Here is an 18,058-nt window from a genome sequence, read left to right on the forward strand (position 1 = left end):
GCTTCCAGACTCCGCCCAAATACAGGGGTAGAGCTCGCGTTCCAAAAATCAGACAAATACAGCTATAACTCGCAAACGCTTTCTCCGAATGTTACAATACTTCACATGCTTGATCCCTATAAGGGCTGGAAGACATGAGTACTTGGTTGTGCAACTGCAAGCTTAGGGGGCGCTATAACAACAAAAAATTTGTTACGCTTCACAGGATTGTCCCATTGACATGCCGCTTGGTATTCATGTAGTGTGTGATGAGCTGACTCAGATTATATGACGATGATGTCATATTCGAAAAAACATGTCTGCCATCGGCCAATCAAATTTCAGCAGCTGTTTCATGACCTTAACAAGGTCCTATCATCATGACACTTGCATGGTATGTCCATGGCCCCACTTCCTGAGCACATAAAAAGTTTCATAATGATAGCCACTAGGGGGCGCAATTCAAATTTTCAACATGCAAATATGGAATATCTCAGCGAAATATAAACATATTGACAAGCAGTTTGCTTTATTTCATACTCTGCAAATTGCCTTACAACTTTGCAATTACAACTATTGTCAAAAAATGTATACTTTATCCACAATAGTCAGGTATGTGAAAATGGAGCTTTTCGCACTCCTCCCTGGAAATTTGTCTTATCAATAAACAACTGGTATTTTTGAAGTCTGTATAGACTGTAGGTAAGTAATTATCAAAAAAATGTAGAACCTTTGACACGCTGTTGTGGCAGTTATTTAACAAATATGCATGGGCGGGGCTCGATGCACTCTTTGAGCTATAACTACAACAAACTTCACCTAAATCAAACACAACTTGGTACACATATGTACGTCATTACTCTGAAGTAGTGTGCCAAATGTGACCACATTGCACAGAAAGGGGGCGCTACAATTAGACAGAAACTGGTTGCACAGGTTATTAATTGATTACACCGCCACCTAGAGATGCAGTACCAGCACAATGAGATAGATATATTCTGAACATCATGGAAAAGGACCTTGTGCATTTTCATAACATATGCCTAAAGCATTTTTGAGTTACAGCTGTTTTTATGTGATGTTTCAACGGCAAGCTGCACATCTCTATTTAAGCAGAGGCTGCAATCACACAGTAATGAAAGTTCCACATTTTTTTGATAATAACTAAAGTTCAGGTTCTTACGATTCTCATGATACCACATATGTCTATATTGGGTTTTGATCCAAGGACTAGTTCTTGATCAAATATATGTCCGTTATATCTCATTTATACCCACACCTGCAGACTCACTATACCCTCAGCCCCTCCCTCTCCTTCTCACACACAAACTGTCACCTCTCCCCCTCCTCTCCCCCCTGCCAGTCAGAGAGGGCCAGAGGACAGAGACAATTGAAAGCATATCTAAACAAATCAACAATAACATCATGACTGGTTCCTTATTTTTGTTTTAGTGTCCAAGTTTTCAGCTCCACTGGCCGAAGGAGCACTTTACAGAAAGTAAAGCAGGGGTGCACCTCTTGCTCTGCATACTTTCATTGCTCCCTTTCACATGTTCTTCAATGGTCAGGACACCTACAAAGCAGATATGCTGCAAATGTATGACCTACTGTCTCTGCCTTTTTATCTATAATGTGGACCAACAGAGTATGTGTGTGTAACTGTGTAGGCAGTGAGTGGAAACAGGTTTTAAAATTATCCAGCAGCACTGTTCTGTCTGATCCACTCATGAGAGCACAATAAACACTGACATAGCATCACAATGTCAAAATACAATGCTGAGAATGTATGAGCAACTGTGTCTGAATTTATAAGTTTGACCAATTAAATACATGCATCTCAGTGTGGACAGTGAGTTGACACAGGTGTTAAAATCTCTAGCAGCACTGCTGTGTCTTATCCACTCATAAGAGCACTACACACACTGACCTATCACCACAATGTCAGTGTCACTGCAGTGCTGAGAATTGTCCACCACCCACATTAAATATATTTTGTGGATGTCCTGAACATTGGGTCAGAATCCAAGGTGAAATTCCAGAGTCAGTTCTGTGCTCTGTGCTGTCTCTGTAACCCAAGCCCCATGTTCACCTGCCTGCAGACCAGAAATTCACCCACTCATCTACTACCCCTTCTTCTTACAATCCAGAGCACCAAGGATCACATTTTAAAGCACTACAAAATCTATATTCAAGTGTGGCTCCTGTATCGGGAACTGTCATATGCTACGCTCCTGCTCTGCAAAGACTGCTCGCTTTCACCCTGCTCTTCAGTGGTCTGGACACCCATACCTCCCTACAGCAGGTATGACTCAGGTGTTGGCATTTTAAATCCCTCAGCAACACTGCTGGACAGAGAATAGTCCACAACCAAACACTGCCAGCAGAGAGTGTCTTCTGTCAACTGATGACTGACTCGAGTACAAGCTACTCCACATCATATCTGCTGTTTGGGGGTCCTGAACATTAGGGTGAGAAACCAGAGTGCAACTCCAGAGTGACTTCTGTGCTCTATGCTTTCTCTGTCATCCGCTACTCCTCCATCTCATGCTACACCTCCAAAGAGATGCCAGAACAGCATGGAACACCTTATAAACACTACACAAACTTCCCCAAAAGCCCCTATTATCTCAGGACAGCTCTTATGCATAGAACACCTTACAAACACTACACAAACTTCCCCAAAAGCCCCTACAATCTCAGGACAGCTCATATGCATAGAACACCTTACAAACACTACACAAACTTCCCCAAAAGCCCCTATTATCTCAGGACAGCTCATATGCATAGAATACCTTACAAACACTACACAAACTTCCCCAAAAGCCCCTACTATCTCAGGACAGCTCATATGCATAGAACACGTTACAAACACTACACAAACTTCCCCAAAAGCCCCTACTATCTCAGGACAGCTCATATGCATAGAACACGTTACAAACACTACACAAACTTCCCCAAAAGCCCCTACTATCTCAGGACAGCTCATATGCATAGAACACGTTACAAACACTACACAAACTTCCCCAAAAGCCCCTACTATCTCAGGACAGCTCATATGCATAGAACACCTTACAAACACTACACAAACTTCCCCAAAAGCCCCTACTATCTCAGGACAGCTCATATGCATAGAACACGTTACAAACACTACACAAACTTCCCCAAAAGCCCCTACTATCTCAGGACAGCTCATATGCATAGAACACGTTACAAACACTACACAAACTTCCCCAAAAGCCCCTACTATCTCAGGACAGCTCATATGCATAGAACACCTTACAAACACTACACAAACTTCCCCAAAAGCCCCTACTATCTCAGGACAGCTCATATGCTAGCACATTGTTCTCCTACCAGCGAATACCAGCTTGGACCCCGGGAATTGTCGCTTGCGGCTATATTTAAAATTGTTATTTTTTTAATTTATTCATTTATTTATTTATGTAATTAATTTTTCGTTCAACCACAACTGCATTCGTCAGGTTAGATCCTAATAAATTATTAATGCAGGACCTTTTTCCATAAAAAAACATATCATAAACACAATAAACCATCAGCACCATGATTGAGCATTTCCCACTTTGAAACTCTATTGCTCCAATGAGTAGATTCAGACAGCCAAGGTTTCTTATGTTATAAACATAAGGCCAATCCCATCAACATGTTAGGAGAAGCTTTTGAGCTGCAGGGGAGCAATAGATTGGTTACTTTTTTATTTATTCTTTTATTTCTATAACTATGAATTTTTTGCATTCATTATTTACCCATTTATTTTTTTCCGTATTTCCTTGCTCTTATATGATTATAAGGAGACTGTCCATCAATGATATCACTGAGTCTAAACATTCTTATTGATTTATTGTTGCCCGATGCCATAGATCAACTCTACATGTCTTGCTCCATCAGTGGTATAGTAATGGAGGCCTTAATATTCCCATAGCACAACTCGATGGAACACCAGGACTGACAGTGTGGGAGAAACAGCTCTTTCCCCGTGGTTATTCTGCTCCCAGAAATGGAGCCACTGGAGACACATCTCTTTCTATGTAGCTCTGCTGCTCCAGGAATGAAGTTGCAAGAGACACTGCTCTCCCTATGTGGATTCTCTCCTCCCAGAGACAGGGCTGTGGGAGGCACAGCACATCTGCTCCCAGAGATGGTGCAGCACAGTCACTCCACCCGGCAGTTGTGAATGTGCAAAATAAGCTGCGAATATACAAAAAGTGCTTCAATTAACGTTGAATTTATTCATTTTTTCCGAACTCCTAAACTGAGACATAAGGCATTCAGCTTTATTCAAACAGTAAACACATATTTATGAATGTATGACAAAGGACCGAAGGCATGACTGGAACTTTGAAATGGCGTGGCATCACACTTAACATACATTGCTCAATTTCAGTGAGACAAGCAACTGCTTCTCTGAGCAGATCCATCGCCAAACTTCGCCCCTACATTTGTGCTCTCGGACACTCTATTAGAATATTCTGGACTTGATTGCTAAGCCTGAAGGTGAAAACATGCCCCCTTCAATAGCATATATAACATAAATGAATAAGTAAATCAAACAAATGTTGAAAATATAAATACAGGAAAAGATTATTTAAAAATAAATGTATAAATATAATGTAGGAATTAATAAAAGTAGCAAATAATACAGAAATAAATAAAGTGAGTAATAAATAAATTCACAAAATAAAAAAAATGCATAAATATACGAATAAAGTACATTATTAATTATATTATTGTTTTTGGTTATATGACCCATATTAAGTCCATCCATCCATCCGTAACCGCTTTTCCAATTTTAGGGTCACGGGGGGTCCAGAGCCTACCGGAATCATCGGGCGCAAGGCGGGAATACACCCTGGAGGGGACACCAGTCCTTCACAGGGCAACACAGACACACATACCTATGGACACTTTCGAGTCGCCAATCCACCTGCAACATGTGTTTTTGGACTGTGGGAGGAAACCGGAGCACCCAGAGGAAACCCACGCGGACACGGGGAGAACACACCAACTCCTCACAGACAGTCACCCGGAGCGGGAATCGAACCCACAACCTCCAGGCCCCTGGAGCTGTGTGACTGCGACACTACCTGCTGCACCACCGTGCCGCCCCCCCATATTAAGTAATTTATTTGTTTAGTTTTTTTATATTGCTCAATTCTTTTCTTTCTTTCTTTAATTTCACTTTTATTGATTAATTAATTTATTTTTAATTTTGGCAGGTTTGCTTCTCCATAAAGTGGAGATAGAGGTGTGGACACCTGCATTGCATATTCTAGAACCACATGTACCTACTAAAGATGATTTTGAGTTTTATCTAAGCCACTTGTAAAGCTAGAGCTGGTAAATTAGTAGAAAGCAGCCTTCTCTAGCCTTTGCTTGTAGTAAGCAACTGATTTCAGTAAGCAACTGAAACTGGGCTTTCTTTAAACGGATTTTTCTTAAAACTAGGGATTGCGTTCCCTCCCTGGAAAAAAAAGAGGAGAAACACATTTGGAATAGAGTGGAGGTGTGGACAGTACAATGCAGAATGATATGAATATTTGTATAGTAGTGCAAACATACATATAATGGAGTTGTAGGCCACAGTAAGGGTGGGGTTTGTAAAGTTCCATTTAAAGGTCAAGGTTTCAACTCTGAATGCCACAGCTCTGAGGAAAAGTTTTCTTGACTATTGTTCATCCCATAATGCTATTGCAGGATTCCAGTTATTTTAAGATTCTTAACACACTGCCAGAACAATTGTCACTGTGCTGGTACCTTCTGCTCTCACTCTGGTGGTGCCCTCAGTGCTACATATTTATTACCTTTAATTGAGGAATATAATTGTACCTTATTACATTACAATTGTAGATTTTAAATCTGTTTTGATTCCATACACCCAACTTCATCTCTAGGACTTATGTTGTTTTATTTTACACAGTTCAATAATGACATCTTACAAATATTCACCTCTTCTTCTGGAGAAGAGAATGTATTTTTAAAGGTACATTTACATTGTTTATAATTTAGTGAACAATAATGTACCTCTACTGTACCTTTTTTTCTGAGAATGTTGCATATTATCAGTCCAGAGAGCCTTTGCTGTGTTTTTGACAAGAAACAGATTTAGTGTTGTGTCTTTAACTTCTAAAAGCTCTATTAAGAATCATAACTGAGAATGAAATATATTTAGCATACATTCTTTAAATGACTTGTATTTCTGGAACAAAACTGAGAATATTGTTTGGAAAAAGTTTCCCGGTAGTGTCGCAGTCACACAGCTCCAGGGACCTGGAGGCTGTGGGTTCGAGTCCTGCTCCAGGTGACTGTCTGCGTGGAGTTTGGTGTGTTCTCCCTGTATCTGAGTGGGTTTCCTCCAGGTGGTTCGGTTTCTTTCCATGGACCCAAAATACACATTGGTAGGTGGATTGGAGACTCAAATGTGTCCATATATGTGCGTGTGTGAGTGAAAGTGTCGGCCTGTGAAGGACTGGCGCCCCCTCCAGGGTGTGATCCGGCCTGGTGCCCAGTGATTCCGGGTAGGCTCAGCCACCAGGACCCTGAAGTAGATAAGCAGTTAAGGACAATGAATGAATGAATGAAAGTTATATTTAATTATATTTTGATATAATTAACATACTGCACATGATTAATATACAATCATTAAATGAAATTAAATGCTTAACATTTTAAGATTCACACATTTATTTATTGAAAAATAGGTGCATAAAATATAATATGGCCTTGACCTGGGCGGCATGGTGGCGCAGAAGGTAGTGTCGCAGTCACACAGCTCCAGGGACCTGGAGGATGACTGGCTCCAGGTGACTGTCTGTGAGGAGTTGGTGTGTTCTCCTTGTGTCTGCGTGGGTTTCTTCCGGGTGCTCCGGTTTCCTCTCACAGTCTAAAAACACATGTTAGTAGGTTGATTGGTGACTCAAAAGTGACCGTAGGTGTGAGTGAATATGTGTGTGTGTTGCCCTGTGAAGGACTGGCGCTCCCTCCAGGGTGTATTCCTGCCTTGCGCCCAATGATTCCAGGTAGGCTGAATTGGATAAGCGGTTACAGATAATGGATGGATGGATGGATGCCTTGACCCAACACTATATTGGTTCACTATTTATATATTTGTCACTCTTGTATGTAATTTGTTTGTTTAGTTTGTCTGATGCTCAATATTATATGTTCAACAAATGTATTCTGCTAATGCCTTTTGGTCCTTTAAATGTGCTATAAATTGTCTGGAAAAGCTTTGGGTTCTGTAGCAGTGAAACACACAAATGCTCTTGTGCCTTAATGCATTCACAAGCATTCCTGTACTGCAGTTAAGAGAAGGATAAACTGATATGAATACCTTACTGATTGTTCTTAATCACTGTTTGTTTTCCTTATTTTTGTAGTAAAAACTCTGTCATCTTTGAATATGAACACGTTAGTTCACTTAATCTCCCAGAAGCACACACCAGTACACTTTTTCTTAGGTAGTAAATGATATTTGAAGGGCAGCTAAAAACGTTATCAAGCCCTTATTTGTCTTAGCGAGTGAGTATAAATTCTGGAGCCAATGTGAATGTGACATCAAATGCTACTTCCTCTGAACTCTGGTGAGACACAAAGAAAGACTTGCACTTTTTCATATATGTGTCTCTGTTTATATTTTTATGATCAATGATTTGATATAAGCTTTTTATATTTTTGCCTGTTTCTATCTCTAGGTCTGCTTTTGGTCAAATCATGGCGCTCTTTGGAAAAGTTCTAGAACCTGTTGGATTCATGCAGTCCATGCGTGTGCTAGTTGAGGGAATCTGCTCTTATTTAAGTGGCAATGCTACATCTGATGATATGGATGTTGTGAAGAAGAACCTGGACCACATTGATCATGAATTTAGCTCCTTTGGACCAGGCCTGCTGACAGACCAAGAGGTACACTGTCTGGAAGATGATTTGGTCGTGGTATACAACCAGCTTGTAGCATCAGTGAGAGCCCAGCCAGAGTTTACGAAGCAGGAAAAGGAAGTGTTTTTGAGCTATGTTAAAGAGTATCGACTGGAAAGGCAGCTGACAGCGCTGTACAGTCGTATCATGGGCATCTCTGTTCTCACTGACCAGCCAACTCTGTTAGAAGAGCTTGTTCGAAACAGCAAGCCAAAACGCTGGCAGATCAAGGAGTTCTCTATCAAGGTGGGTGTGCAGCATGTTGGTTACAGTGCTGGGATGTATGTAACAAGTACATCTATGTAGGGAAATACACTTCATTTATATGAGCATATGTCCACTAAGCACTTAACTTCATAGTGCTTATAAATGGCATGATGTAAGCAATTTTTTTTTTATCTCAGTTCAATAAATAAATGGCAATGGTATATTAATTATTCTTATTTGATAGACAAGATCATGTGCAAGATTATGGCCAATATGACCCTGGTATGTACTTTGTCTGTATGCCTTAAAGTGTTTAAAGAACAAGGGGAAGCCAATGTCACCTGATAATGGCTGTTTATTTAGGAACTACATTGGTTTTTAACTCTATATGCCAGTACATATGTACATCTTTATAGCATTCAAATTAAACAATTATGTAGCAATACAATTTTTTTTTCAGTACTCTCATTTGTTTGTCCATTTGGTCTTTTTCTCTGTTACAGGTGAATTTTGTGTTAGCAACAGGCCTGCTGTGTCTTTTTATAGAGGCCTCTTTGACAGGCAGAGATCAGGCCCTTCTCATGAAAACCTGGTCAGACAGGATGTCCGCCTTATACAGAAAAATGAAAAACACTGGAGGGCTCTGTTCTGGATACTTCCGTGAGCAAGCTGAAGAGGATGTCAAGAAGCAGATCTTGGAGATCCGATGGAATACAAACACTCCTGAGCAGCAAGCAACTGAAATTCTAAAAACCTTGGAGCGAAATTATGACTGGCTGCACTGGGCTGTGATGGTACACCCCCCTGTTGTCTCCTGGAAGGATGCAGCAGTTGAAGTCAAGGAGGAAATTGAAGAGAAAAGCAGTCTGCCCATTCTGGGATCAGATCACTTCATCTCTGTTTGTTCAGATGTGCCGAATACCAATATTGTTGCTTGCTATAGGGACACCCCTTCCTCATTGGATAAAGGTCGCATTCATCAGCTAATAGTTGACCTGGAGTGGAAGATCCCAAACCCACCACCTGAAATCTATGCAGAAATAGAAGAAGATCCTGGAAAAGCTAGACTCTATCTGGCCAATCGAATGTTAAAAAAACTACAGGAAGGGCTTGGCACAAGTGTCGCTATCCATGTTGTACCAGGTAAAATGGAGATGAAGTGCAACTTTCCTCAGGCCTCCTACTACCAGTATGAATACAAGCATAGACTGGCTTCTGGAACAGTCTGTGTATTTGGGTAGAACACCAGATCTGATTATGTTACATTAAAACAAAAATGTATAATGTAATACATTCCATTAATGCAAGAGCTCACCTGTAATGCTCAATAAAATGTATACATATAGAACACCTATCATTAATTGGTGTTAAAAATAGTAGATAATGCAACAGCATGAAAGCATAATTATTATGTATCTGTGTGCAAATAAAGACTAATAAAATGAATAAAAGTGAACCATGCTGAACACATCTAAAAGAGAGTTGTGTAGTTGTTCAAACTATAGATTCACAAATCTTACTAAATCACATATCTAGGAGAACATGAGATTTTCCTGTCCCGTCAGATGTAGTTTTCCATTTGGAATGGTCTCCATCACAAATTTTCATAATAAAAGACCTTGATGAATCACCATGTTAATGGCAGGATAGGTGATTTGCCATAAAAACTTCTTGAAATATTCTTTAAATCCCAGTAGTAATTAGTTAATCAAATGCTCTGATGAGATAAACATAAAGGTTCATTAGGGCACAGGACTGTAAAAAACCTGGCCAACTGATTCAATCAGACAGCATGCCTGTCTATCTACATCACCCTGCCCACATGCATGTGCACTGCATGTGAATTCATTGGACTTTGGAAGGAGGGCTGAAAATAGGGGGTGATAACATTAGTTGGATTATTTCAAAAAGTAGTTTACACTTAATGGTTTCTACAAAATCACATATTCCAGGATTAAAAGAAAAAGTCATATTTTACTATGGTTTACATGCTCTAAACATTGGTCTAATATATATATATATATATGTATATAGTGCAAAATCTGAGACCATCCATTTCTTATTTTAGTTCCATGATGAAAATATCACATTTAATGTCATTATATCTATCACCTATAAGATGAATAAAAAAGACATTAATCAAAGAAAAAAATATTAAAAATAACAGGAATTTCCAAAACTGGATAAAAAAAAGATTAAAAGATACAAAGAATATGAGCCTGCAACCAACTGATCAAAACCTGATGTGAACAAAAATATCACCATTAGTCATACGGTACTTAAATCTTCTAATTTTGAGAGACAGGAGATAATAAAGCTCTAGTCTAGCTAAGAATAATTCCAGATATTTTTGTCCATTCCACCACTTGAAGAAGACAAAATGCATGCATTTGCAAATGAAGGTTAGTCTCTGATTTTCACAGTACTGTACATATTTCATGTACAATCATAACCTTTAGCATCTAAGGAACTATGATCTGGTGTTTCAGTGCATCTTGTTCAAAATGCATGTGATTTCAGGACATCAATGGAAGCTTATGCCATTCTGAGTTGTTCTCTGAAGGTCTGTCATAACCTCTGGGTAGGCATGGAGGACTCGATAGAAACTATCCACAGATAGAGAGAATAGATGACAAATAGTCTGAGCTCGGACTGTAGCAAGCCAGCTTATCTTGGTTAGGAGACATTTCTCTGAAAGGTACAAAAACATGTATGTTTTTCATCGTAATCAGTTTTATCACCATTACTATTTTTATAATAAAAATGATCCAATCTGTAAAAGCTTTTAGCCACATTATCTCCTTATACAACACTATTGTTTTAACTTCCATGGAACAAATAAGTGACTAGAAATGTGGGGCCCCAGGTCCAGTTGAAGGGTTTATAGTCAATCATTACATTTATAAAACATACACAACACATACCAATTACACATATCAGTCATAAAACTAAAAACACATTTCTACATTCATTGTCCTTTTAATCAATTCCACATAGTGATACTGCAATCGCTTTGTATAGTATTTAGGCCACCTTTATATTGTTCTTCAGTGGTCCGCATTGGACCAAAACAAGCCAAGTAGCATTTGGCTAGTGGAATATGTTCAGCACTCCAGTGACACTGATGTGGTTGTGGTATGGTGTGTATTGTGTTTGTATGATTTGACCAGGGGCTAAAACCCTTTCAGAATGTCTGCCTTTGGCACGTTATCATACGATACCTTTTCTTTAGACATGGGGAGAACACACTAAACTCCTCACAAACCCACAATCCCAGGACACAGGAGCTGTGTGACAACGACACTACCTATTTCAATACATTAAATCAAGTAACTGTTAATGTCACAGCTCAGAACACATGTACTGTTTAGAAAAAAAAACACACACTGTATAAATATTTGTCTATTTGTTGTAATTATATAAGCACCACCTCTATCAAGAATTATTTAAAATAATAATAATAACCTTAGTTGTCTAAAATTTTAGCACAGTAAACTACAAGGTGGACCATCAAGGCAGGTGAGTCTAATACAATGCCCAGTGAGTTGGCACAGTATTTAAAACTCTAGCAGTACTGTCAATGTTAATACAGTGCTTATAATGATCCAATACCCAAATAATACTGCTCTACACTCTGAGAAAATAAGCTATGGTAGAGGTACAGTATTGGTCACTAAAGGTACACACAGTGTATATGTACCTTTAAAGATACAACAGGTGTGTAATGTCCAGTTGTGTTCCATAAAAGTACATTCTCTCCTCCAGAATGAGAGGTGAATGTTTGTAATATTTTTATAACTTTTATAACTGTGCTAAATAAACTAACATAATATAAGTTCTGGAGATAAAGTGGGTGTATGAAATCATTTCATTCATTCATTCATTCATTGTCTGGGCGCAAGGCAGGAACACACCCTGAAGGGGGCGCCAGTCTTTCACAGGGCGACACACACACTCACACATTCACTCATACTCACACACACACACACACACACAAACACACACACACACACAGACACTTTTGAGTTGCCAATCCACAACCCCTGGATCCTGGAGGTGTTTGACTGCGACACTACGTGCTGCGCCACCGTGCCGCCCTACAATTATGTTCCCTAACAACAAGTACAGAAATGTACCCCTGAGGCTACCACCACAGTGATAGCAAAAGGTACCACCACAGTGACAGTTTTTCTAACAGTGTATGGTGGCCCTATAGGGGTCTTGACCACTAAAGAACAGGATGAAAGAAGGCAACTGTAATTGTATCAGTACAAAACGCACCTATATGATAAGTGGTGATGGCAAAAAGGACAATGAGTGTAGAAAGAGTGCTGGTTTGAATTTGAATTTGTGGATAAGCTAAAATTTCTACATTGAAAAAGACAACTTGTATAATACCTCCAAAATAGCCGCCATCACACAGCTCCTGCTGAAATGAATCTGTATCCACAACTACCTGTCCATGTTCAATAAAGAACATTCGGTCAGGAGGAGCATTGCAGGTTGTGATGACATCCCCCTCCTGGAAAACCTCATACTGCAGTTCTGAGACAATGGCGCTGATAAAGTTCACATCGCAATTCTGGAACATGGGAACTTTTCTCACAAGGCCCGAGCACATGATCATCAAAATTTCCTTTAAGTTGAGAATTAACAAGCTGAGAACATGTTCTATGTAAATTAAACAATAATTTAAACATCCTTATTTACTAAATCGTACCTCTCTAAGTGACGAAGACACCCAATTTAGAACATCCTGTTCATCATACCACTTCCCCTGATAGCGAGCCTGGAAGTAACTGCTGATGCGAATACGCAAGGCCTTGGGAAGCTTCAAGAAGACCATATATTCTTCCAAATCATTCATCTATAAAGAACAATTTAAAAAATCATATATGACTATAAATATGTATATTATATATACTTTTAATCTGTGTATTCCTATACCTTGCTCTTATATATTCTCGCTGGGATGTCTGCATCAGTCATCAGAGCAACAGTGTTGGCAACCAGAACTGTATACATTAACGCTCCTGATACAATGCTGGTCATAACAATCCACAGCTCCACTTCATCTAAGGCAAAATAAGCAAGTAGATATTAGGCATTCATTAAGCAATAGTTTAAATTAGATGAACAAATTTATCTTAAGTCATCTTATAAGTTATATAGTTACAGAGTCATCTTACAAGAAATATCATAAAAAATTACTTGTTGGTGTCTCTGAGGAACCATAGGATATTGCAGTCATATGTGACAGTGCACGAAAGACCCCGAATGAATACTTCTCCCCCACTGTGGCATTCTGTAAAATAGATTGAGATTCTGTATGAGATACCATCTGAAATGTATGACCTATTATCTTATAATGGATATTCATATGTCATATGTCATAATTCTAATAAAAAAAGTCAGAATTATAAGATAAGAACAGATAGCTTGAATTATGTAATAATGTATAATTTATTCATTCATTTTTCTTCTGTAACCACTCGTTCTTGTGTGGGGTCAAGGAGGGTCTGGAGTCTAACCAGAATCACTGGGTGCCCTGGACAGGGTGCTAATCAATCACAAAGTATCACAGTCACTCACACAGCCAAACTTATGGAGACTTTTTATTAGGTAATCTGCCTACTTGCACATGATTTTAAAGTGGTAGGTAACGTAAGCACCCGGAAGAAACCTACACTGACACAGAGAGAAGACCTCAAACTCCTTACAGACAATGACCGGAGGTCAGGTTTAAACCCACAACCCAGGAACTAAAGCAGTGTTACAGCAACAATACCTATTGTGCCACCTTGCCCCCGCAATACAATGTCATTGGATCTCATAATTATAAAAGTCTGTCTTATTATTATTATTGCTCATAAATGTGTATATAAACTGCTCAAACAAATAAAAGGGAACAATAAAATAACACATCCTAGGTCTCAATGAATGAAATATTCCAGGTGAAAATCTTTATTCATTACATAGTGAAATGCATTGAGAACAAAATAACAAAGAAATGATCAATGTAAATTGAAATTATTATCCCATGGAGGTCTTTGGTATCATACTCAAAATAAAAGTGGAAAATCAAATTACAGGCTCATCCAACATTCTCAAGTCCTCAATACAAGTTAAAATGAGGCTCAGTAGTGTGTGTGTGTGTGGCCTCCACGTGCTGTATGACCTCCCTATAACACTTGGGTATGCTCCTGATGAGGCAGCGGATGTTCTCCTGAGGGATCTTCTCCCAGACCTGGTTTAAAGCATCAGTCAACTCCTGGACAGTCTGTGCTGCAACGTGTCGTTGGCGGATGATGTCCCAGATATGCTTGATTGGATTCAGGTCTGGGGAAGAGGCAGGCCAGTCCATAGCATCAATGTCTTCATCATGCAGGAACTGCTGACACACTTCAGCCACGTGAGGACTAGAATTGTCATGCATCAGAAGGAACCCAGGGCCCACTACACCAGTATATGGTCTCACAATGGGTCTGAGGATCTCATCCCGGTACCTAATGTCAGTCAGGATACCTCTGGCTAGCACATAGAGGGCTGTGCGGCCCTCCAAAGAAATGCCTCCCCACATCATTACTGACTGCCAAACCAGTCATGCTGGAGGATGTTGCAGGCAGCAGAATGTTCTAAACTGCGTCTCCAGACACTGTCATATGCTCAGTGTGAACCTGCTCTCATCCGTGAAGAGCACAGGGCGCAAATGGCAATTCTGCCAATCTTTCCGTTATCTGGAAAATGCCAATCACCCTGCATAGTGTTGAGTTGTAAGCACTTGTGGATGTCGGGCCCTCATACCACCCTCATGGAGTCTGTTTCTCACTGTTTGCACAGAAACATGGATATAAAAGTAACCAAAAAATCAGCCAGAAAGGATGAGAACAGAGAAATGGTCTGTGGTCACCACCTGCAGAACCACTCCTTTCTAGGGGTTGTTTTACTAATTGTCTCTCATTTCTACCTGTTGTCTGTTCTATTTGCACAACAGCAGGTGAAATTGATTCACAGTCAGTGTTGCTTCCTAAATGGGCAGATTAATTTCACAGAAGTGTGATTGACTTGAAGTTACATTGTGTTGTTTAAGTGTTCCCTTTATTTTTTTTGAGCAGTGTATTTAATATTTTTTGAGCCAGAAACATAACGCAAAAAACGTGTTTTAGGCCATACATGCCTATGTAGTACTTTCATATGCTAGATATATCACGTTCAAAATAAGCAGTTAACACCTGCCTGTACTGCAGTGTTCCAGTTACAGTCTAAAATTGGCAAAGTCTAAAACCTGGGGTTTCTTACATCATAAACCTAAGGAACCAATGCAGGGCTTTGTGCTGCAGGTGATTGCACAGCTGACACATTGGACATTGACACTGTTGAGTGACACTGTAACAAATTACCATAAGGTTTTCACGTCGGACCCAGCAGTCTGAGGGGAATTCTTCCAGCATTGGAACAAAATACTGCACACAGCCGTTCCAATGGCACAGGAGAAAGATCATCATGAACAAAGACAGGATTCTAAAGAACACTTGAACCACCTCCAGATTTGCATTTGAAACCTACGAGCAATAAAATCTAATATTAAAACAACAGATCAGAATACAACAAATGTAGTTGTTTCATTACTGCAATGCAAAATGCATATATACATAACTGCTATGAAACTACGCTATGCTACAGCGGTTAGCCTAAAAATTACTAACTTTCTCAACTTCGTTAAAAAACCTGACCAGCCGGGACACACGCAGCAGACGGACAAGACTGAGGATTCTCACAAACATGAGTATTCTGACCATTTTATTGGCTTTAGAAGAGGCAGAGTCACTGTGGTATTTCAGATCCTATGAAAAAGAAATATATATATATATATATATATAAAACACATAAAAAAAGATCTCATATTTTTTTTTATTTGATATTGGTTATAGATGAAGAAATAGGAAATATCTTACCGCAACCAGTATGATATAACCAACAGGAAAGGCAGCAATCATATCTGGTATAAACCAACTCTTTAAATAATTTTGTCGAATGCATTTCAGATCAAGAATGGCTGCCTGTATGAGGGACAGAACATGTTAAATAATATACAGGTACATGTCATGTGGAGTATTTCTGTACTCATGTAGTACGTATGTTGAAACTGTTACCTCACTGTTCTCTGAAATTATGCCCATCCGAAAGTTGAGCCCAACATCAATAAGGAACAAAGTGTCTGAGAAGACATTGAAACCCTCCCAGCCCACTCCAGTCTGACCATCTAAAAAGGCAATCTCTATTGGGATCCCAATCAGGTTCAGAAATGTGATGGCAACCATACACATTATGTAGTAGCTCCTGAACAAGCAAGAATTGAAACTTTTTAGTGTCAGTACAATGAGGTGCAATTTCTGAAATGTATAAAAAGTTTACAGTACCTAAAAATGCTGAAGGGATGGATGACAAACACTCCCCTTTCTCGTTGTCTGATGCACTCCTTCTCCACAGCCACTTCACTGCCATACACATAAAGAGACTGCCTGTTTAACTGGGGCAGCAGCAGATTTCTCCAGCCGTCCCAGCTGAAACGTCCCCTGTCTCCAGGTGCTGGCCTCTCCATCTCTGGACCCTGACTAAGCACTGTGATCACGGAGCCACTTTTAACACCATTGCACTGCTCTGACAACTTTATTTCTGGACTTCTTTTATGCTGATCTTTCCTTTCTCTCTGTTACCTACTCTCTCTCTCTCTCTCTCTCTCTCTCTCTCTCTCTCTCTCTCTCTCTCTCTCACACACACACACAAAACATACAGTAATTTTCCAGCATTGTTCACTGGCCCTGTCCTAGCAGGGTGGCAAAGAGATACCAAGTGCCAGACTTTCCATTCTCTCCTTCATCTCATCAATGTCAGCCTCATCAACTATTCAGCTGATTCGCTCCATGCACACGTGAATTAGACATGTCTGAAATGTAAACTGGCTCACTATCACAAAGGGTGGTTTTGAATATCATGGCCATACGTCATCGTAATCAGACAGTTCTGACAGATGAAAACCTGGAGGTAGTCTTTTACTGAGATCAAGAATAGCTATGCTACATAGAATCTTGACTGCACGTGTATGATAAAGAATAATAAAAACTTAAAGAGCTAAAGTTGGGGACACTAAACAAATTGTGAATAAAAACTGAATGCAATGATGTGGAGATGGCAAATGTCAATATTTTATTCGTAATAGAACATAGATGACAGATCAAAAGTTTAATCTGAGTAAATGTAACATTTTAAAGGAAAAATATGTTGATTCAAAATTTCACAGTGTCAACAAATCCCAAAAAAGTTGGGACAAGTAGCATTAAGTGGCTGGAAAAAGGAAATTGAGCATATAACAAACAGCTGGAAGACCAATTAACACTAATTAGGTCAATTGATGATTGGGTATAAAAAGAGCTTCTCAGAGTGTCAGTGTCTCTCTGAAGCCAAGATGGTAAGAGGATTATCAATTCCACCATTGTTGCGCAGAAGGATAGTGCAGCAATATGAGAATGGTGTTACCCAGCGTAAAATAGCAAAGACTTTTAAGTTATCATCATCAACCGTGCATAACATCATCAAAAGATTCAGAGAATCTGGAACAATTGCTGTGCGTAAGGGTCAAGGCCGTAAAACTCTACTGGATGCTCGTGATCTCCGGGCGCTTAAACGTCACTGCACCTCAAACAGGAGGCCACTGTCAAGGAAATAACAGAATGGGCTCAGGAATACTTCCAGAAAGCATTGTCAGTGAACACAATCCACCATGCCATCCACTGTTGCCAGCTGAAACTCTACAGCGCAAAGCCATTTCTAAGCAAGCTCCACAAGCTCAGACATTTGCACTGGGCCAGGGGTCTTTTAAAATGGAGTGTGGCAAAATGGAAAACTGTTCTGTGGTCAGATGAGTCACGATTTGAAGTTCTTT

General features: G+C 39.6%; 2 protein-coding genes across 2 annotated transcripts; both read right to left on the reverse strand.

Moving 5' to 3' along the window:
- Window positions 1–10,639: 10,639 nt before the first annotated feature.
- Window positions 10,640–13,184, reverse strand: LOC136710425 (potassium/sodium hyperpolarization-activated cyclic nucleotide-gated channel 1-like). Its single transcript, XM_066685923.1, has 4 exons — window positions 13,063–13,184; window positions 12,836–12,982; window positions 12,514–12,751; window positions 10,640–10,806 (listed from the first exon to the last, which is right to left on the reverse strand). Exons 1-4 carry the CDS (start codon window positions 13,165–13,167, stop codon window positions 10,640–10,642), a joined length of 657 nt encoding a protein of 218 aa, XP_066542020.1. The 5' UTR covers window positions 13,168–13,184.
- A 128-nt stretch (window positions 13,185–13,312) lies between these two features.
- On the reverse strand, window positions 13,313–16,717 carry LOC136710426 (potassium/sodium hyperpolarization-activated cyclic nucleotide-gated channel 1-like). Its single transcript, XM_066685924.1, has 6 exons — window positions 16,536–16,717; window positions 16,269–16,455; window positions 16,071–16,175; window positions 15,822–15,959; window positions 15,516–15,677; window positions 13,313–13,420 (listed from the first exon to the last, which is right to left on the reverse strand). The coding sequence occupies exons 1-6, from the start codon at window positions 16,715–16,717 to the stop codon at window positions 13,313–13,315; spliced, it is 882 nt and encodes a 293-aa protein (XP_066542021.1).
- Window positions 16,718–18,058: the final 1,341 nt, after the last annotated feature.

This window comes from Hoplias malabaricus, chromosome 12 (genome assembly GCF_029633855.1).
Source record: "Hoplias malabaricus isolate fHopMal1 chromosome 12, fHopMal1.hap1, whole genome shotgun sequence".
In the NCBI taxonomy this organism is placed as follows: domain Eukaryota; kingdom Metazoa; phylum Chordata; class Actinopteri; order Characiformes; family Erythrinidae; genus Hoplias; species Hoplias malabaricus.